We start from the raw sequence: 22,184 nt of genomic DNA on the forward strand, positions 1-22,184 counted from the left end.
CATTGAACAAAATAAAAGTTTAGGGATCATATTGCACATTGAGTTAAAGTTCAGGGACTATATTGAACAAATTAAAAGCTCAGGGATCAAATTGCACATTGAGCCAAAATTCATGGACTATTTGTGTCATTTTGCCTTCTTTTGTGACTAGTGGTTTTTCTTTAGGGATAATAGCACAAATGGTCATTGAACTTTCACTTGACACGTAATGTCGTCCTTGAACTTTTAATTTATGTAATATGGTTCATGGATTTTTTTTTTGTCAGAAGTTTATGAAGTTTGGCCCAATGTGCAATATCGTTTTTAGACTTTAAATTTGTTCACCGTGATTGTTGAACTATAGGTAAGTTTTCAATGTTCGAGAATCATATTGAATAAATTAAAAGTTCTTGGACAATATCGTACGATGGACCAAATATTATAAAACAACATGTATCATTTTTCCTTTACTTCATGCAGAAACTTATATTCTTTCCTTCGGCTTTGTCATGACAGCATTTGCGTTGTACTATGATCTGCCTCGTTTCAAAATCTTATTACATCGGAAAGTAATCACACCGCGAAATCCCGTCCGCCACCGAAGCCGATGACGCTCGTATGGTTCGAATCAATGCCCTGTTCCGCCGGTCGCGCTCTTCACGCTCCTTGCTCGAACGCATTGCTCCGACGCGGCAGCTGTCGAGGTCGAAGGTAATGCCTCGTTCCTTGCCGCTACTTCATCACCGCGAGAGTCCACACGGCATCATAATCTGCGCCCGTCATGTGTTTGCTCAGTGTCTCCACTGGAGCTCAAGCAGCTTGGGCTCGAAGCAAGTGGGTGGTCGCTGGGCCAGTCACGGGCACGAGCCGTCGCTCCTCGAAGGGTCTTCGAGTGTCGGGTCTTTATCGTTGAAAGGCGGCGAGAAGCTCCATGCGGGGACGTTAATGACGTGTCCGTTCGCTTCGAGTGAGCGAATTCTGGATATTGGTCTCTCGGGTCGTGACATTGATGGTGCTCGTAAGGTCTTTGATGATATGCTCGTGAGAAGCGCGTCCTCGTGGAATATGATGATATCTGCTTGTGTTGCCAAGAGGCTGAGTGGTGAAGCAGTGGGTCTATTTTGTCGGATGACAGCTGAAAGTATTCGTCCTGATGAGAACACATTCGCTTTGGTTTTGAGAGCCTGCTCCGGGAATAGAATTGCCCTCCATTTTGTCAAAGAGATCCATGGTAAAATTGTGTGTCATGGTTTTGGGACTAGCCCGTTGGTGTGTAATCCGCTAATCGATCTGTATTCCAAAAATGGGTTCATTGATGACGCCGAGAGGGTTTTTGAAATGCTGCGCTCTAGGGACAGCGTTTCTTGGGTCGCGATGATTTCTGGCTTTTCTCAAAATGGTCGCGAGAGAGAAGCTCTTCTTTTATTCTGTTGGATGCATAATGATGCAGTTCGGCCGACGCCGTATCTTCTCTCCAGTACGCTGAGTGCCTGCACAAAGATCGAGCTGTTCAAGCTTGGAGAGCAGGTCCATGGTCTCATTTTAAGGTGGGGATTCTCCGCTCAAATTTGCGTATGCAATGCTCTCTTAACATTGTACTGCCGAGCAGAAGATTGGATATCTGCTGAGCTGATATTTAGTGGGATGGAATTTAGAGATGGTGTGTCATATAACTCGCTTATAGCTGGGCTTGCTCAACATGGACTTTGCGATGAGGCTGTAAAGTTATTTGATAGTATGCTGGCTGATTGCTTGAAACCAAACCATGTTACTGTAGCAACCCTCCTGAGTGCTTCTGCTGATGCAGGGTATCTCCAGATGGGAAAACAACTTCACTCATATGCAGAAAAAACGGGAATTCTGTCCAACGTTGTTATTGAAGGTTCACTGCTTGATCTGTATGTGAAATGCTCTGACATAAAAACTGCACATAAATGGTTTCTCTCAACTAATAGACAGAACGTGGTCTTATGGAATCTGATGCTTGTTGCTTTTGGTCAGTCAGGCAATTTGACCGAGTTGCTTGAGATACTTAGAAAGATGCAGATCGAAGGCATTGTGCCCAATCAATATACATACCCAAGCATACTTAAAACCTGCATTTCTTTAGGAACTCTCTATCAAGGTGAACAGATACACTCTCATGCCATCAAGAGTGGATTTCAGCATAATGTGTATGTCTGCAGCGTGCTATTAGAGTTGTACGCCAAATGTGGAAAGTTAGATACTGCTCGAAATATACTTAGTAGACTTACTGAAGAAGATGTTGTCTCTTGGACGACAATGATTGCGGGGTATGTACAGCATGATTTATTTACTGAAGCTTTACAACTTTTCAAAGAAATGCAGAACCGAGGCATCCAATTAGATAATATCGGGTTATCAAGTGCCATCACTGCAAGTGCTGGTATCCCAGCACTCAATGAAGGACGCCAGATACATGCTCAATGCTGGGTCTCTGGTTTCTCACTCGATCTTTCGATTGGAAATGCACTTCTTAGTCTTTACAGTAGATGTGGTAGAATAAAAGAAGCATATTCAGTATTTGAGAAGGTTGATGTTGACGATAATGTATCATGGAATGCACTGATATCTGGGTTTGGACAGAGTGGTTGTCATGAGGAGGCACTGCAGGTTTTCACTCGGATGAATAAAGCTGGAGTTGAAGCTAACTTGTACACCTTTTGCTCTGCTGTAAAAGCTGCTGCTAGCACAGCAAATATGATATTCGGGAGGCAGATTCATGCTGCAATGATAACAACAGGTTATTATTCCAAAACTGAGGCTTCCAATGTCTTGATCACATTGTATGCTAAATGTGGCAGCATCTGCGATGCCAAAAGGGAATTTGATGACATGCCTGAAAAAAGTGAAGTTTCTTGGAATGCCATGATAAATGGTTATTCCCAGCATGGCTATGGTGTGGAAGCAGTGGATTTGTTCGATAAGATGATGCGGCAAGGAATGACACCAAATTCCATTACCTTTGTGGGAGCTTTGTCAGCCTGCAGCCATGTTGGATTGGTAGAAAAAGGACTCAATTATTTCGAGTCTATGAATGTAGACTTTTGTTTGGTGCCCGAACCTGAACATTATGTCTGCATTGTGGATCTTCTTGGTCGTGCAGGCCATCTGAGGCGTGCCAAGAAGTTTGCGGAGGAGATGCCAATAGAACCAGATGCCATGATTTGGAGGACTTTATTAAGTGCATGCACAATTCATAAAAATGTGGAAATTGGTGAATTTGCTGCCCGCCATCTTCAAGGGATGGAACCGGAAGATTCAGCTGCTTATGTTCTCCTATCAAATATGTATGCATTAACTGGAAAATGGGATCTCAGAGATTCAACGAGGCGAGTGATGAAAGAGAGAGGTGTGAAGAAAGAACCAGGTCGTAGCTGGATAGAGGTCAAGAACTCGGTCCATGCCTTCTATGCGGGTGATAGACTACACCCATTGACAGATGAGATATACAAAAACCTTGGAGATCTGAATTCACGGGCAGCAGAAATTGGTTATGTGGAAAAACAATTGAGCCTGTGGAGTGATGCTGAGCAAGGACAAAAGGACCCTATGAGATTTGTTCACAGTGAGAAACTGGCCATTGCTTTTGGTCTTCTTAGCTTGCCTGAGTTAATCCCAGTTCGGGTAATAAAAAATATTCGTATCTGTGATGACTGTCACAATTGGATCAAATTTGTCTCAAAGATATCGAGCCGAAGTATCATTGTTCGAGACGCGTATCGCTTTCATCACTTCAATGGCGGTCTTTGTTCATGTAGAGACTATTGGTAATGAATGAAAGCAAAAAGTCAATCAGGAAAATGACTGATTCAGGGGAACGGTATTGCATTGTAACTCTTCGAGATGAGAGGCACTTTCCCAGCCTTTTGGTTGGGATTTTGAGGTATAGAATTCCATCTCTTGATTGCTTCTCGTGGGTGGAAGATCAGGCTATGGCCCTCTTATAACTCTTTTATCTGCTGTATTTCATTTGTAGCTGCAGAAATGTTGCTTCTCCTCCCGATCATCTGTCTCAAGAGGATTTAGCTCACAATCACCCTTTTTCACGTAACGACTCCAAATTGCCTTGGTAAGCCACTTAACTGAACTTGTGTATACCTAGCTTGTATGGCTACTCACTCTGAACGAAAATGATAACAAGAGATTTTGTTCTTCAGCCATAAACCCAAAAAGAAAAATGAGCAACTCTGTTTTCATCATTTGTACCCGCACTGAAATTGGCCCCCACTGCCAATTTGGCTTGTGCTTTTGTGACAGTTCATTTTTTTTCCTTCCCAGGTGAGAGAGGAAATTATTAAATGCATTTTCCCTCTCTCAGCACAGTCTGTACACCTTGACATGCTCTGGCTGTAACAACAGCTGTTTTCACTCTGATAATCTGATACTACAACTAAACTATGGCAGGAGAAATTACCAGGTAACTTTCAACATCCTCTTGTGCTATTTACTTTGCTCTTGTTATCCAGCTCCATTCATGGTGCAACAGGGCTTGTTGGGAATTGCTGTACTGTTCAAATCTAACAGATTATAGCATCCCAATGTCGCTTTTCATATTTTCTCAATTCTATTGTTTTACTCAAGCATATAAGTGCATCCTGGCTCAGCAAACCCTTTTCAGTCCCAAAAGGTCGTTGTTGATGGTGATATGGTGATGATTTGGGAATGGCTGCCATCTTTCTCCCAAGTCAGAAATCTATATAGTTCCTAATCCTTGAACCCGTGCAAGCTTGGTAGATAGAATTTAGAAATTATGTCTTTGCCATATACAGAAGTGATGAGGCGGGGTTGCCATATTCGGCAGATATCCTATGACACATTCTTCTTCTGTATAAAGTGGTGGCTAAATGGTTTAATGCGTGAAGGCGGAAGGGAACTGTTGGGTTAGCCTTGGCAAGATTAATGCTTCTAGGATGTGTCACTTCTGCAACCTCCATGGATGTCCTGAAGTGAAAGGTAATGAGCAGCAGCAGCAGCTACGGAGGTAGAGTATGCCAACTGAATCCTTTCTGGTTAAAAGCTAATGTAAGTTTCATGTGCATCGCTTGGCATGTGGAGGTTATTCTGGGGAGTGATCAATGCCGACTTCTTCCATTCGTTCTAATAAAAGAAAAGCAGAAGAAAAGAGAACCTCATAAAAGAATCACGAGGAGAGAGCTTTTGTGGGCGGAAAAGAAGGCGATTCGTGAGATTAGGAGTGTATCTGCCCATGCCGTGTATCTATTCCATATGAATTGCTCAAAATGTCCAAAGAGCAGGTCTTTGCAACTTTCCATTCTCCGAAAGCAGATGCAGAGGCGGGAGTAATGGCAGCAGAGACAACATTGTTTCCTACAGACCCGTAAACAGGTTCTCATGTATTGTCTTCGCCTCTTCCACTGCATATGAGAAAATCACTTGAGGTGCACTGTACATGGTTCGAGCAGTACAAGATTGCTTGCTTACACTATCTCAATATAACATGACCAGTCAGTCAATCATGTCAACCCTTAAGGAATAGCAGTGGGGACAAACTAGAGTCTTGATCACCCTAAGATTTGCTCTAAACCGGAAGGATAGTAGATTGAATTCTATAAGGTGATCAGTTGCAAGTAGAACTAGAAACTGTACATTTTTGTTCCAAAATGTCGCCCTGTTTACAATGTTAATCAGCTGCAAACCCAATCTAGGAAAACCGATCTCTCACAAAATTATAGGGTGTGAGCAGTTCTAATCAGACAAGTGAACAAGGAAGAACGTAAAATTTAGAAACTCGACACACGTCCGCATCATCAATTCGTATAATACTCGAATCACCGTCACGAAAGAACTACCGAGTAATGCTTGATACGCTAATATTACCCCGGAGCTCATTTCATAATCACGATACATTTCCATTTTCATTGAAATTACAAGGAAGAAGTTTCAGTTCTTACTAACGAAAGAAATCAAGCCGTGGGTCGTGTGTACTGTGTACGTTTCTCTTTGCCTCTTTGGGTTCGTGTTCATAAAACGGGTCGGGCCCAATGTCGCCGAGGATTATCCAAATGTGCCACGTGGGACGATCTTGTCCCCTGAAAACGATCAGGACCCGCCAATCGCCATGAGAGGAAAAGCTCGGCGCGACATCACTCCCTGCGTCACTCTCCGAAGAATCAAACGTCAAATCGTCCATTTTCTCACCCAAATTCTTGTTCTTCTCTTCTGGGCTGCTTCGTTTTCCTTGGAAAGGAGACACCTTTACTAGTAATTCAGTGACCCTTCGCTTCCCCTACATCTTTCCAGCTTCTCCGTGACTCCATCCATGGCCACGACCGCCGCCGCTGCCGCCGCCGCCGAGATGCTGCCTCTGAAGGACCGGGTGGCCATCGTCACCGGCTCCTCCCGCGGGATCGGGCGCGCCATCGCCCTCCACCTCGCCTCCCTCGGCGCCAAGCTCGTCGTCAACTACACCTCCCCGGGCTCCTCCGCCCAGGCCGACGCCGTCGCCGCGGAGATCAACTCCTCGTCCCCGGGCTCCGCCGTCTCGGTCCGCGCCGACGTGTCGGACCCGGCCCAGGTGAAGTCCCTCTTCGACGCCGCGGAGGAGGCCTTCGGGTCGCCGGTCCACGTCCTGGTGAACTCCGCCGCCGTCCTCGACTCCAAGTACCCCACCATCGCCAACACCTCCGTCGACGACTTCGACAAGACCTTCAGGTTATGTGGCTCTTGAGAAAACTGGGGGGGTTCGTGTGGAATCGGTTCTTGCTTGTCATTTGGAAGCTAGTTGATGTTGGCCTTAATTGTTTTCAAGTGTTTGCTTATAATTCTGATGACAGAGTAGAGTGACAGAGAGAGTTGCCCACGTTATATGATGCAATAGAATATTCATATCTACCTAGTCACTGAATTGTGTTCTCTCTTTTAGGTTTTCTTCTCTTTTGTGGTGATGAATTCTCACAGTGATCACAAGTAGAACATTTAGAGCTGATGATTCTTTGTAATGTCTTTCACAGTATCAATGCTAGAGGCGCATTCTTGTGCTGCAGAGAGTCCGCGAACCGGCTAAAGCGGGGCGGCGGAGGCAGGATCGTAATGCTGTCCTCGTCCCTGGTGGCTGCGCTGAAGCCGAATTACGGGGCGTACACCGCCTCGAAGGCGGCGGTGGAGACCATGGTCAAGATCCTGGCCAAGGAGCTCAAGGGCACCGGCATCACCGCCAACTGCGTCGCGCCGGGCCCTATCGCGACCGAGATGTTCTTCGTCGGGAAGACCGAGGAGATGATCAACAAGGTGATCCAGGAGTGCCCGCATAGCCGGCTCGGCGAGACCAAGGATGTCGCCCCTCTTGTCGGGTTCTTGGTCACTGATGCTGCCGAATGGATCAATGGACAGGTGGTTAGAGTTAATGGTGGATATGTGTAGGTTGATGGATTCAAGCCCAGAATTATGTCATTCTTGTCTAGAAAGATTGCCTGGAATGTGTGACCTTTGCTTTGGAATTCTCTGTTTCTTTCTCTTTGTCCGATTGAGATGTTGATCCTTCGGTTCTTCAACATGGCCTGATGAACTTAATTGGCAAAATGTGAAAGATTTAAGACTTAATTGGTAAACTTGAAAAATTTGAGACTGAATTGATAAAAATACAATAGGATTACGACTTTTTGGACAATTTTCCTGTAGACCTCCAGCAATGAAAGGCTCTTCAGAGTGTGGCCAGTAATTGATGAGTAATACTTGCATGGGTCATTAATTTATTGTTAATATGATAAATTCCTTCGATCTTGGCATACGAATTATAATTAGATAAGGCTCAAATCAATATGTTAATGTGGAAATATTTTTTGTTTATTCTTATTGTAAGAGTTATAAGCGATCATCTTTAGAAAAAAGTTGCCCTAAGGTCCTATGATTGCCGACAGATGATGTAGGGATAGATGCGAGGTGGTGTAGTTTATACAAGTTGCTTTATCAAGGTCGTGTATAAGAGCCGGTCCATTGCTGGTCGATGTAAAAGGATGAAGAGGTAAAATCTATGCAGAAGACTGTGGAACTCAATAACCGGTTTCAATCAGGCAGTGGCCTCTAGCAATTATCCATGCGAGCCTGAAATCCGTGATTCGAGTCGAGGAGACGACAGAACAAAGAGGAAACATCCATGATTTCTGCATTGACAGCCTTCTTGCATGTTTATTACCGGAGCCCAATTTACCAATTCGTCAGATCGTGTCGGCTTTAAGCGGGATCCACATGGTTCGAGGTTTAAGATGGGCATGTGCATGTTTGATTCCCTGTTTGATGTTTCTGTTGCTGTAGTCCGATGTCTCTCTTACATGCGACATAAATAAGGTGGTAAGTTCTAAGGTTAGATGATTTAGTTTCATGTGGTTTGGAGGAAAAAGATGCTCGTTTGATCCTGCACGGTTACCCCTCTAGGTGTGACCATTCCATAAGGTTCTCACACGCCCGTTACTGTATGATTGGTTTGAACACGAATTCAGTTACATCTACACATCTGTTATGACCATGTAAATTTCGATTGCTGCAGAGCACATCGATAAAAGTGGTTTCTAATTTTTTTCTTCTCTTTTTTGTTAGATTAAAGAGAGGATAATGGTGACCGACTTTACAACCTCTAATATTATTATAGAAGTTTCACGCCCGCTAGATAATATCTAATTTGATCTGCGTAACTATGACCATACATACGAGGCAAGCCCCTCATTTCAACGTGCAAGCATTGTGATCATATTCGCAGTAATTCCTACCGGCAAGCGAGGGTGATTGGTTTTCTAGTGGATGATCGGTCCATGGCCTGGATCAGGAAACTGAATCGGTGGCTCCCTGGTCTTGGCCAATTCTTACCGGACCTGGAAACCAACCAAGTTCTTCTGTCAGTCGTAGAATTTGAAAGAAGAAGAGATCTACTATATGAAGTTGAGGCGTGCCCTATAAACACGAGTTAAAGTCAAGTGGTTATAGGTGGGTGACCGGGGGAGGTGGTCTCACGGCAAGGATTTGGAAAAGAGTTCACGTTACTCCACGTTGGGCTCTGTGAATTACAAGATCTTGTTGGACTTGAAAACAACGACGTCTGGTCCATTCAAGTTCCATCTCTAAATCGCCATGGTTTTCTACTGTCCGGGCCCGTATTTCAGCTACCTGACCTTTTCCTTGTCCTTTTCCTTCTCCTTCGTGCTCGCTTATTCTCGATTTTCCTCGGATGGTCGACCTGTCATTTGCACTTAGCTGGGTTCAACGCGTGGAAACAGATGGACAAGAATAAATAAACGAAACGAGGATTGTGCTGATGCGATGTTGAAAACGTGAGGGAATGACAGACTTCTCCACAACTTGGTTGTTACCAACGACGTTTGACCATGAGCCCTTACCTACATCGTCGGTTCCAACCAACTATAGAATAAGAGTGGTGGAGAAGGAAGTTTAAAGCTTTGGTATGATTCCTTTCAACAGCCTCGCTACATGCCACAACCTCCAAAGCTGCTTTGCCTCTTAATTTTTACTCAATAATCTACATTTGATCTGGTTTGGACGAAAAAGACGCTGTATAATCCAGCACGGTTACCTCTCTAGGCGTGATCATAAGGGTCTCACGAGCCCGTTACCGTAAATTCCGTTTGAACGCGAATTCAATTACATTTACACATTTGTTATGACCATTGTAAATGTCGATTGCTGCCGAGCACATCTATTACGACGCAGTTCTCAAAGGGTTGTCTCTGATTGAACTTCTCATGTGATGAGATTATAAGAAAAGCTTTCAGATATTAAGAAAGTGCTTTACACTTTTGGTCCACCTACCGTCCGATCGGAAGCCCAAAACGTTTGCGTTCCCATCATTAAAATACGATCTTTGATGCATATTGATGATAAAATAATGAAAGATACCTTTTCCACATATTATGAGGCGGGAAGTAAGTAGGCCTACGGAATATTATTCAGGTAAGTATCACTACCGACTGTGTTGAGCCGGGCCCCATCGTGACTGAGATGTTCTTCGCTGGGAAGACCGAGGAGATGATCAATAAGGTGATCCAGGAGTGCCCGCATAGCCGGCTTGGCAAGACCAAGGATGTCGCCCTCTTGTCGGGTTTTTGGCCACTGATGCCGCCGAATGGGTCAATCGGCAGGTGATTAGGGATAATGGTGGATATGTGTAGGTTGATGGATTCAGGCTCAGAATTAAGTCATACTTGTCTAGGAAGATTGCCTGAAATGTGTGACCTTTGCCTCTGGAATTCTCTGTTTCTTTCTCTTTGTCCGATTGAGATGTTGATCCATCAGTTCTTCGACACGGTCTGAGATATGGCCAAAACATAAGCTCCGATACTCTGGAAACTGCGGAATCGATTAAAGCTGGTTTATCGGTAACTAGGATCAATATCTCTAGCGCAGATAGAGTTGAGGGTAACGATATTCTGCGCAGGTGAATCCTTTTAACTGTAGAGCTTCAGCAATGAAGATTCTGCAGAAGATGGACAGTAACTGTAACTGATGAGCACTACTTGCAAGGTCTTTAATCTAATGTTAATATGATAAATTCCATCAATCATCGCATACGAAGTAGAATTAGATAAGGCTCAAATCGGTGGCAAAGTACAATGCTTGGCCTCGAAATGATATGCGTCATGATCATTCTTGTCCGCGAAACGATCAAGGGTTGCAGATCATATGACACCTTTTCCTTGCTCCTTTGCTCAAGATTACTAAAGTTCTCACAAGGTTGTCTAGGATTGAACTTCTGATGTGATGAGATTATAAGAACAGCTTTGAGAAATTAAGACAAAGCATTACACAGTTGGTCCATGTATGTCCGATCGGAAACTATTTTTTGTCGCCCAAGAAAGTCTGCATTCCCATTGTTAAAATGAGATCTAGCTCTAATACATGTTGATGATAAAACGATGAAAGAGTACTTTTCCCCCATATTATATGAGGGGTGGCCGTAAGTAGGTGTGCGGGACATTATTGATCAGTCAGGTAAGCATTCGATTGTGGTAAGAGGTGTGTGAATAGGGATTCTCTCTAGATAAGATTTTGAATCTTCCTGCCTTACAATAGACACATTGAATCCACGGGAGAGCTTTTCGTAGGGCAAGTCCAGAACTGTGGTATGGAAAATCGAATAGATGGATTCTCTCCCTCATGTATTTCCTTAGTCAGAGTCATTGTTTGACCGATCATATTTGCATGACCGCATTTGTTTGTATGATGAGTGCTCCTCACTCGCCTCTCTTTTCCTAAATTTTTTGTTTTTTGGGGGAGGAATGTTCACTTTACACTAAAGCACAAAAGGCTGAGTACCTCTAAAGCCCTATCTAAGGAAACCAGAAGTCTTCATTTCATTGCTCTTTGTATTCTGCAATTGATCATGTTCTTTCATATTTCTAACTTGACTTATATATATATTGATAATTTATATAGTTTTTCGAATCAAATAAAAGTTTATGTCTTTCTCATTTGCTGCCACTCAACAAAAGTCTGTCTTAGCTATGCACATCCCTAGAAATTTTTTCTTTATTTCAGCTAAACAATGTTATCATCTGGTATGAGAGCCTAGGTTGTGAAAATATGGTAGTGATACAGTCTTCTTGGTCTATGGTTGCTGATATGATTAATAAATTAATGCATACGATTGTCCAAGTATCGCAAAATTTTTTCCTCGAAATGTAGATGTTTGGAGGATGAGAATGCAGTTTCTTCTCGAAGAACATGATCGCTTCTATTTTTTGTCATTCTTGAGAAAGAGAAGCTCACGGGTATGGTGCTCATGGCAGTTAAGGATAATGTACTAGTTTTAGTAGAAGACTACCGAGAATGTATGAGCTGATGACAATGGTAAACATGAAGTTTCTTCGGCAACAGTTCCTCCCAAGCGAGATGCAAGAGAGGATGAGTCCGTCTCAGCAGTTAGACAAGATGGAGAAAACGATCAAAGATCTCGACGGACCGTATGGGTTTTCTAAGGGACTCTGTTGGTGTCCGAGTGCTTCTTGACCGCATTACCGATTGATTGAACTAGAGCCTTGATTAATCTTAGATTTTCCGTAAATCGGAAGGATAGTAAATTGAATTCTACCGTGAATTTTATAAGGTGATCAATCCTGTAAATTCCGGGTCAAATTGTTGCCTATGAACCAGATGTAGGAAAACCAATCTCTCACAAGTGGGATGTGAGCAGTGTCAAATATTTAAGAAATTGATGAAAAACATCTAAGTTAGACAGTAAGGGTCTGCATAGCAACGTTTCTGTTCTCAGAAATAATTTCTGATCAGAAATAGTTTTTTCTTTTTCTTTTTCTTGGAACAGTTTCTAAGTAAAAAAATAGCGTTTAAGAATCGCACAAAATTTCTATTCCTGGAATAGAAAAAAGAATAGAAACGCGTTTAGGGGCGAATGATCTATTTCTATTCTATGAACTAGTTTCTCCCTTTCGGGCTGTCGGCGGAGGATGGCGGGTGGCGGTGGGGGGCGGAGGACGGTGGTCGGCGGTGGGAGGCGGCCGGCCGGCGGCGGCGGAGGATGGCGGCCGGCCGCAGGAGGCGGTCGGTGCTGAGCGGCGGCCAACGGCCGCCTTCAAGTGGTGGAGCACGGCGGTCGGCGACGAGCACGGCAGCCGGCGGGCGATCATGGTGGGCGTCGGGTGGCGGTGATCGCGGCGGGGCGGTATGGCGGAGAGAGGTAGGCGGAAGTGGGCATTTGGGCGGAGGGTGGCCAGCGTCGGTTGGTGGAGCACGGTGGCCGGCAGCGAAGGACGGCGGCCGGTGGTGGGTGACCGCCGGCGTCAGGTGGCCAGGGGCGGTGGAGCACGACGGCTGGCGGCGGAGGATGGCGGTCGGTGCCGGCAGGTGTCGGGCGGTGGAGGACAGTGGTCGACGGCAAGAGGCAGCCGGCGGGCGGGAGGCGGCCGGTAGGTGGCGGCGAAGGACGGCGAGAGGTGGCGGTGGGCGGGTTGCGGCCGGCGGATTGTTTCTTGTTTTTGGAGGGTTCTAGAAAAAATTGTTTCTTGTTTTTGTTCTAGAAACAAAGAAGTAGATTTTTTTTACTTCTTGTTTCTGTTCCAAATATATTCTAGATTCACTTTTTGTTCAGAAACAGAAAAGTAGATTTTTTTTACTAAATAGATTTCTGTTCTTTTTCTGTTCCGGAACAAAAGAATAGAAAAACAAAGAAATAGAAACGTTACTAAACAGGCCCTAAGGGCACGCATGGTAACATTTTTGTTCCATAAATCAATTTCTGGCAAGAAATATATTTTTATATTTCTATTCCGTGGACGAGTTTCTAAGCAAAAATGCGTGTTTGATAACGACACAAAATTTCTGTTTCCGAAATAAAAATTCATTTGATAACAATACAAAATTTTTCCCTTCCGGGCGGTCGGCGGAGGATGGCGGGTGGCGGTGGGGGGCGGAGGACGGTGGCCGGCGATGGGAGGCAGCCGGCTGGTAGCGGCAGATGACGGCGGCGGTGAAGAACGGCGGGAGGTGGTGGTGGGCGAGTTGTGGCCGACGTTGGGTGGTGGCAAACGACGGAGGATGGCGGTGGGAGGAGGCGGTCGGCGAAGGACGCCGGTGGTAGGCAGTCGATGGCAGAAGGCGGTCGGCGAAGGACGCCGGTGGTAGGCGGTCGATGGCAGAAGGCGGCCGGCGGTGACGGTCGACGGCAATAGCGAGTGGCAAGGGGGTGGTCGGCTAGTAGCGAGGGCGAGCGATAATAAGAGTTTTTATTTCTCATTTCTGTTCCAGAAATAAAAAAGTAAATTTTTTTTACTTCTGATTTCTGTTCCAAACCTATTTCTAGAATAGAAATTTATTTCAGAAATAGAAAAACGAAATTGCGTTACCAAACGGATTTCTGTTCCAAACCTGTTCTTGATAATAGAAAAATAAAAAAAATAAGAGAAACAAAAATGATTTCATGCGCGCCCTAAACGCACGTTCACCTCATCAATTCGGATAATAAGCGGATCATTATCACGAAAGAATTCCCGGGTAATGCTCGACATGCTAAACTTACTTCAGCGCTTACTTCGCATCAGCTCGATTTCTGCTTCCCGACGGGTCTCGAATCTCGTCAGCATATATAACGATCATGCTTCACGTCAATTTCGATGCCGTTAATCTTGTACCATCTTGCAAGCCGAGCCATTGAATTGCGAGGGAAGAAGGTTTTTGACTTTCTACCGGTGAAAAGAACACCAAGGCGCGTGCGACGGTGTCTTAGCCGCACGTTCCTCTTTTCGCATTTTCGGGGTTCGTGCTTTTGAACGGGTCGGGCCGTATGTTACCGACACCGAGCAATGTCCGACGATGGGGTTGGTTGGTTGGGGGGTCGTTGTCGTGCTTCGTGGGGAAGGGAGGAAAGATTCTTGTTTCCTAAGGGACCCGCCATGAGATGAAAGCTCCCTCCGACTTTCCCTCCCACTTGCGGCTTCCCTATAAAGAGACAAACGTCCAATCGCCCAGCTTCTCACACCAAATTCTCGTTCTTCCCTTTTGGGCTAGCTCGTGTGCATGCAAAGGGGACAGCTTTACTACTAAATCAGTCATCCTTCCGCTTCCCCGGCATCTTTTCCAGCTTCTTCTCTCTCTCTCTCTCCGGAACTCCATGGCCGCCACGAACAACGCTGCTGCAGCTGCCGCCGCCACCGAGACGCTGCCTCTGAAAGACCGGGTGGCCATTGTAACCGGCTCCTCCCGTGGGATCGGCCGCGACATCGCCCTCCACTTCGCCTCCCTCGGCGCCAAGGTCGTGGTCAACTACACCTCCCCCGGCTCGTCCATGCAGGCCGGCAAGGTTGCGGCGGAGATCAACTCCTCGAACCCCGGCTCGGCCATCTCCGTCCGTGCCGACATCTCGGACCCGGACCAGGTGAAGTCCCTCTTCGACGCGTCCGAGGAGGCCTTCAAGTTGCCGATCTACATCCTGGTGAACTCCGCCGGCGTCCTCAACCCCAAGTACCCCACCATCGCCAATACCTCCGTCGACGACTTCGATAAGACCTTCAGGTGACGGCTCTTGAGAAAAACGGGGTTCGCGTGGGATCGATTCTTGCTTGTCATTGGGAAGCTACTCAATGATTTGATGGAATAGAACAATCACATCAACCAAGTCATTGAATTATGTTCTCTTCTCACAATAATCAGAATAACATTTAGAGCTGATGATTGTTTTTAATGTCTTTCGCAGTGTCAATGTAAGAGGGGCATTCTTGTGCTGCAGAGAGGCCACGAACCGGCTAAAGCGGGGTGGCGGAGGCAGGATCATAATGCTGACCTCGTCGTCGGTGGGCTCGCTGAGGCCGAAGTTGTCGGCATACACCGCCTCGAAGGCGGCTGTGGAGGTGATGGTCAAGATCCTGGCCAAGGAGCTCAGGGGCACCCGCATCACTGCCAACTGTGTCGCGCCGGGCCCCATCGCGACCGAGATGTTCTACGCTGGGAAGACCGAGGAGATGATTAATAGGTCGATCGACCAGTGCCCGCAAGAGCGGCTCGGCGAGACCGAGGATGTCACCCCTCTTGTCGGGTTCTTGGCCACCGATGCGGCGGAATGGGTTAATGGACAGGTGATTAGAGTCAATGGTGGATATGTGTAGGTCGATTGATGCAAGCTCAGGACTGTGTCTTTCTCGTATGGAAAGATGGCCTGAAATTTGTGACCTTTACTTTTGGTATTCTCTGTGTTTTTCTTTCTGTCTAATTGAAACGATGATCCATTTGTTCTTCAAAATGGTCTGCGACATTGCCGAATCATAAGCGCCAATACTCGCAGGTGAATCCATAGAGTTTTTTTAGTAGAAAGAAAATTATATTCATTGCCTAAAAAGATACATTAGAAGTACATAAACTTTCGTGGCAAAGTAAATCGAAGCCGAGCAAAGTCCATAATACTACAAAACAAAGCCAAATAAAAAAACCCAGGAGGATCAACAGAACACTGCCAGGGTTAAGCACACATTTGTTCCTAAGAACTGATTTGTTAAGCAAAATAATCGGTGGCCGATCATTGGATCTCGTTTCATTGTCGGTGATGAGCATACGCTGGAAATTTCTTCTCCAATTATTACGGTGTTGCCATTTGGTGATGCGCGCCTAGGTTTGGCATCCTTTACATTATTGCCGTGCGGAGATAATCAAAATATGTTGAATAAACACAAAGCTAACTTTTGGAAGAGTAAATCTTCGTATTTCAGTTAGATGCCAAAGTTCCTACGATCACCATTGAAACTAGAGGCAGAGTACCTGTACACGGGTAGAGCATGAGGTATCGAATCCCCGAAAACATTATTAAACTCGCAGATCTAAATTGGGAGATAATAGCTCATAAATCTAGAACTAGGGGTGTTAGAATCGAACCAAAATCGGAATTGAATTGAACCGAAATTTCAAGCATTTCCGATTTAGTTTTGGTTTCGGTTCGGATAATGAAAAATAACCTTTTTCTTTATTCCGGTTTAGATAGTACTGGTTCGGTTTGGTTAACCGATCAAAATTGAAAATTGTTCATCTTCTTAATATGATAATTTAGACAATCTGTCTCCCTTTTCACTAAACCTCTTCTTAATATTACAAAGAAGAAAATCGAAAAATCGAACCGAGCTGAAACGAGTCGAATGGGTCTTCGGTTCGAGTTATGCTTGGTTCGGTTCAAAGCTAATACACACTCAAACGGTGCGGTTCAGTTCGAATTTTTTGAAAAGCGAAAGATTAGAAAAACCGAATTGAACCGAACCGTTGACACCCTTATCATGAGTATTCAAACTCTTATATTTAGAATTAAATCGGGAAAAAAGAGCTCCCGGGTCTAAATTGAGAGAGAAGAAAAAATAAGAAAATAACAAGAAAACTCAAACAAAGTCAACCAGGGAGGGAGGGGAAGGTGAGATAGCTCAAACCATCCTCGTGATCGAAGGCTGAAGAAGTCAATGGAGACAGAAGAGAGAGAGAGAGGGAGAGAAGAAGACTTTTTCGGCTGCTTACAATGGTTAAATGAAAGATTCCGGTTCCGCAGGAGATGGACACTAAATTGATAAGCAATACTGGCATGTTCTTTATATCTATTGTTTATCTGATAAACTCCATCAATAATGGCATACAGATTGGAATTAGGTAAGGCTTAAATTGCTGCCAAAGTACAATAATTGGCCTTGAAATGATGTGTGCGCCATGATCATTCCTGTCCAAAACATTGTCAATGGTCGAAGAACTTATAACACTTTCCCTAGCTCCCTTGCTCAAGGTGGTTAGTCTTTCATTACAAAGTTTCTGAATGGGTCTTTCTCGAATTGAACTTCCGATGTGACGAGTGATAATAAGATAATGGAAGATGTTCAAGGGAGAAAGTCGACTTGGTATTTGATTGCCTCAGCAGAAAGAGTTTCACACTAGGAAGTTCTGATCATATTCGAATATTCCCAAAACCCAGTCAAATCCACATTAAATAAAGGCGCGAGATTGGCAGACTTGACCGGTTTGATTTGACTAATGAGCCGTAATTTGTAAAAAAATAAACATATTAAAAGTTTTAAAACTTGTCGAATGTACAACTGAATACTAAAATTTTCAGAAAGTATAATTAAATTTTAAAACTTTTCATAAAAGTGCAATTATGTCTATAACTTTTAAAAAATGCAATCAACTTTCAAAATTTATCGAATTGATCCAATCAAGTCCTTCCGTTGATTTTACATTTTGAAATTGTTAGGACTTGATTGCATTTGTGTGACAAGTTTCAGCACTTGATTGTACTTTTTGAAAGTTTTAATATTCAATTGTACTTTTGTGATAAATTTTAAAACTTCTGGTAGAGTTATTTGTTTCATCTGAGTCACTTAGAACTTGTCAAAGAAGAATGCTTGGACTTTGAATTTGTGGTTCCAATTTGAAGACTTTACTGAAGACCCACACTGACTTAAGTTCTGAATGTGAAGCAAGAACTAGAAGTTATCCAGACTCTGAAACTACTTAGAACGAACATAACGGCTAGTGATCTGGCATGGATTTCACAGAAGGAAAGTTTTGATTGACTCAATCTTAAAACGCTATAATGCAAAATTGATTGGCAATCAAACATTAAGGCAAGTACATCTCACAACGGATAAAACTCTACTTATGGAAACCAAGATTCTGGTTGTATGGGCAACCAAATTTAACGGGATTTAGATTTTGTCAACCAATGGCTATTCAATCAATTTTATACAAATCTGTTCAAGTTGAAGATTGGAAGATAATCCTCTAAAAACTGTCTAACGGCTAGTTTGAAAGTGGAAGAGTATAAAAGAAGATTAACGAGGAGTAGGAGGTAGAGAACGAAGTCAAGAATCAACAAGTCCAAAGTCTGAGCATACTCTAATTTTACTACTTGTTTTTTCTGAGCCAAACACTGAGATCTTAATGGACATTTTGTAAGAGTGATTGTGTGAGATAGAGAGTTCTATCATTCACAGAGTGATATCATTAAGAACTTGTAATCCTTTTTGATCACATAGTGGAATCCAGCCAGTAGGTTGTCAGCATGGGAGAGTGGAAGTAGACTTGATTTAAGCCGAATCACTATAATTTCTTGTGTGCAGTTTCTCTATCCCTAAACTCTTATTTTATCTTTTATACTGCACACTAGCATATTGTCTATAAAGTATGCTCAGAATTTGAATGTCTTTCAGATTTTAATCTTGATCATTTGTTTCTGCTTTAAAAATTGATCAAAAGTTTTAGATTACCTATTCATCCCCCTCAATGTGATCCTTACCAGCTACGTCACTTTTAACCAGGATAGAAATACTGGGAATTGGTGGTTGCATTGGGATGATCCACCGATAAAGGTTGGGTACTGGCCAAAGGAGCTACTCCCATATTTGCGCGATGGCTCGCTCCATACGGCTTGGGGCGGAGTCGGCCTTGCCGGAAGCAATGGGGTTTGTCCCCCCATGGGAAATGGATGCAAGCCTGATGGCAATTCATGCACGCCACATACTTTCGACTCCTGCAACGGGTGACCGATATGGGTTCGCACTATCCTCCTTCACGGAAAACTTCAGAGTGGGTCGATAAATCCAATGTTTATGGTTTCAAGAACCATTACTTCCTTATATGCCCTTGGCCGGGCTACACGATCAGCTTCGGTGGTCCCGGAGGTTACTGCAGAGGCTAATGAACTTAAGAAGAAAAATGCTTATGTAATGAACGAAGTCAATAAGCAAAATCATATATGTGTTTGCCATACTATTTTCGAATCATTATTTCGTCTCTTTTTGACGCATAACTAAAATGGTTTTATCAAGGCAAAAGAAGGGGATATCATGGATCGCGTTGATGTTAATGAACAACTGGCACTTGATCATCCTCTATTGAAGAATCATATAGTTCAAGTAAGGGTTCGTCATCCTCTATTGAAGAATCATATAGTTCAAGTAAGGGTTCGTCAAATTTTTTTTATAAGTCGAGCTCAAGTACACTAGAACACGTCAGTCAATATATACTTATTTTTCTTAAATTGTTTAGCTTGATTCTTGATTATTTGAATTTTCCCTTTTGCAGGTGAAGCCAAACTAACATTTCAATAGGTTGGACAGATCTTCTTCAATTGAAAATCAGTAAAATTCATATTGCGAGAGCCTATTCATACAGTAGCCATCCCTCAAGCAACAAAAGAAAACTTGATATGAGCAAGATCTCTGCCTAAGATGCTGTTTGTAGCATCTGTGGAGTATGATGCTCTTGCTTCTAATCAAATAAGAAAGACACTAGAAATGCTAAAAGTTGTGTACGGCATTCACTTTGGTGCTAAAAGTTTTTTTTCAGATCACTTAAGTGCCAATTCCGATCTGGATCGTCGGAAAAATCATGATCACTTAAGTACAATGAGTGGCCTCGAAATGATGTGTGCGTCATGATCATTCCCGTCCAAAATATTGTCAATGGTCGAAGATCATATAACACTTTCCCTAGCTCCCTTGCTCAAGGTGTTAGTCTTTCGTTACAAAGTTTCTGAATGGGTCTTTCTCGAATTGAACTTCCGATGTGATGAGTGATAATAAGATAATGGAAGATGTTCAAGGGAGAAAGTTGACTTGGTATTTATTGCCTAAGCAGAAAGAGTTTCACACTAGGAAGTTCTGATCATATTCGAATATTTCCAAAAACCCAGTCAAATCCACATTAAATAAAGGCACGAGATTGGTAGACTTGATCAGGTTTGATTTGACAAACGAGACGTAATTTGTAAAAAAATAAATATATTAGAAATTTCAAAATTTATCAAAAATATAACTAAATATTAAAACTTTCAAAAAGTGTAATTAAGTTCTAAAACTTTTCATGAAGATATAATTGTATCTACAACTTTCAAAAAGTGCAATCAACTTTCAAAATTTATCAAATTGGTCCAATCAAGTCCTTCTGTTGATTGCACTTTTTGAAATTGTTAGGACTCGATTATAGTTGTGTGACAAGTTTCAGCACTTGATTGCACTTTTTGAAAATTTTAAGACTCAATTACATTTTCGTGATAAATTTTAAAACTTCCGATAGAGTTATCCTTTTCATCTGTGTCACTTAGAACGTGTCAAAGAAGAATGCTTGGACTTTGAATTTGTGGTTCCAATTTGAGGACTTTGAATTTCTGATTCCAATTTGTTCCTTCCTTATTTCTCTTAGCTCTCCTTTTTTAAATTCACTCTGCAATACTTCTTTCAAGTTCCATATGAGATCCAATATGGCCACCGCGGCGGCCACCACCACTGTCCCGCTCCGAGGTCGAGTGGCCATAGTCACTGGCTCGTCTCGTGGCATTGGCCGGGCCATTGCAGTTCATCTCGCGTTGCTCGGGGCAAAAGTCGTCGTCAACTACACCTCCAACTCGGCCCAAGCCGATCTAGTAGTGGCCGAGATAAATTCGTCATCTCCTAATGCTGCGATTTCTGTCAGAGCCGATGTTTCTGATCCTGAGAGTGTCAAATCCCTGTTTGATGCGGCCGAAAGTGCATTCGACTCGCCGGCGCACATCCTTGTCAACTCCGCTGGGGTCATGGATGCTAAGCATTTCTCCATAGCCAACACTCCCCTGGAAGAATTTGACAAGATCTTCAGGTATAATCAGAGCAAGAATTTGCACGATCAAATCCCCAGTTTCACTTTACCGTATGATCTGTGCTCATCTATGGCGAAGAAGATATTAACCAACTCACATGTCCGTAACATTCAGTGTCAACACCAGAGGCACGTTCCTCTGTTGCCGCGAGGCGGCGAATCGGCTGAAACGCGGTGGCAGCGGGCGCATCATACTGCTGTCATCATCCTTAGTCGCTGCCTTGAAGCCTAACTATGGAGCCTACACGGCCTCGAAAGCTGCGGTTGAGACGATGACTAGAATTCTAGCGAAGGAGCTCAAGGGGACGGGAATAACCGTGAATTGCATCGCGCCAGGGCCTATCGCAACCGATCTGTTCTTCGCAGGGAGGAGTGAGGAGTACGTCAAGGGCGTGGTCGAGGCGTGTCCCCTCGGCCGTCTAGGAAAGACCGACGACATCGCTCCGGTCGTCGGGTTTTTGGCGTCCGATGGCGGTGAGTGGGTCAATGGACAGGTGATTCCAGTGAATGGTGGCTTTGTCTGAGCTGTTACCGTAGCTCTAGAGATCAATGACCTACCTATCCACAGTCCAAAATAAAGTTGGTGTTGGAAGTTCAATAAAGAGGATCGGCTCAAATGTTACGATTTGATCTGATACTTGTGAGATTTAGCACTTCATCGAGGTTCATTCGAGTATTACAGTGAACCAATTTTGTAGAACCAACCCCACTTAAAATATCGTTTCTGCGGGCAAAGCGAATTAGCAGTATAAGCCGCGGGTAGTAACGAGTTTAGGGAAAGCAAAATTGCAAGTATGAACCGTCGTGCAGGACCCGACTTCCTTCTACAGCAGTCCCGCTAGACTACGTAATTATTGGACCCGTGAGTAGTTGTTGTCGTAGTTTGTACACGCAGCACAATATATCCTTTTTACAAAGAGTTCTTCGCACACTTTGTCTCTCATCTAGACTAATATTTTCACTCTAAGTACAACTACTCCTCTCTTGTGCTTACAAATGGATTTTGTGACTCGGGCTACCTCTTAGGAACAACGCTCAAATGCGCATTCCAAGCTTACCAAAGAGATGAATGCAAGCACATGCTTTATCAGTGCCGCATTGCTCTGTATTAT

The 22,184-nt window shown here is 43.8% G+C and overlaps 4 protein-coding genes across 11 annotated transcripts; all 4 read left to right on the plus strand.

Moving 5' to 3' along the window:
- The first annotated feature begins 468 nt into the window (after positions 1 to 468).
- Positions 469 to 5,486, plus strand: LOC115683400 (pentatricopeptide repeat-containing protein At4g13650). 8 transcript variants are annotated; one of them, XM_056315380.1, is made up of 4 exons: positions 469 to 3,886; positions 3,980 to 4,072; positions 4,282 to 4,956; positions 4,989 to 5,486. In XM_056315380.1, the coding sequence occupies exon 1, from the start codon at positions 598 to 600 to the stop codon at positions 3,772 to 3,774; it is 3,177 nt and encodes a 1,058-aa protein (XP_056171355.1). In that variant the 5' UTR covers positions 469 to 597; the 3' UTR covers positions 3,775 to 3,886; positions 3,980 to 4,072; positions 4,282 to 4,956; positions 4,989 to 5,486. The 8 variants fall into 8 exon arrangements, with proteins under 8 accessions (XP_056171355.1, XP_056171356.1, XP_030463807.2 ...); XM_056315381.1 differs by having other exon boundaries at positions 4,282 to 4,420; positions 4,773 to 5,486; XM_030607947.2 differs by having other exon boundaries at positions 4,282 to 4,420; positions 4,805 to 5,486.
- A 626-nt stretch (positions 5,487 to 6,112) lies between these two features.
- Positions 6,113 to 7,514, plus strand: LOC115683406 (NADPH-dependent aldehyde reductase-like protein, chloroplastic). Its single transcript, XM_030607953.2, has 2 exons — positions 6,113 to 6,675; positions 6,975 to 7,514. The coding sequence occupies exons 1-2, from the start codon at positions 6,284 to 6,286 to the stop codon at positions 7,381 to 7,383; spliced, it is 801 nt and encodes a 266-aa protein (XP_030463813.2). The 5' UTR covers positions 6,113 to 6,283; the 3' UTR covers positions 7,384 to 7,514.
- Positions 7,515 to 14,472: 6,958 nt separating this feature from the next.
- Positions 14,473 to 15,709, plus strand: LOC115683405 (NADPH-dependent aldehyde reductase-like protein, chloroplastic). Its single transcript, XM_030607952.2, has 2 exons — positions 14,473 to 14,991; positions 15,173 to 15,709. Exons 1-2 carry the CDS (start codon positions 14,591 to 14,593, stop codon positions 15,579 to 15,581), a joined length of 810 nt encoding a protein of 269 aa, XP_030463812.1. The 5' UTR covers positions 14,473 to 14,590; the 3' UTR covers positions 15,582 to 15,709.
- A 4,960-nt stretch (positions 15,710 to 20,669) lies between these two features.
- Positions 20,670 to 21,807, plus strand: LOC115683393 (NADPH-dependent aldehyde reductase-like protein, chloroplastic). Its single transcript, XM_030607933.2, has 2 exons — positions 20,670 to 21,072; positions 21,188 to 21,807. Exons 1-2 carry the CDS (start codon positions 20,687 to 20,689, stop codon positions 21,594 to 21,596), a joined length of 795 nt encoding a protein of 264 aa, XP_030463793.1. The 5' UTR covers positions 20,670 to 20,686; the 3' UTR covers positions 21,597 to 21,807.
- Positions 21,808 to 22,184: the final 377 nt, after the last annotated feature.

Source organism: Syzygium oleosum, unplaced genomic scaffold, assembly GCF_021117445.2.
Source record: "Syzygium oleosum isolate NSW1041296 unplaced genomic scaffold, Sole_v2.1 Sole_v2.10, whole genome shotgun sequence".
NCBI lineage: Eukaryota > Viridiplantae > Streptophyta > Magnoliopsida > Myrtales > Myrtaceae > Syzygium > Syzygium oleosum.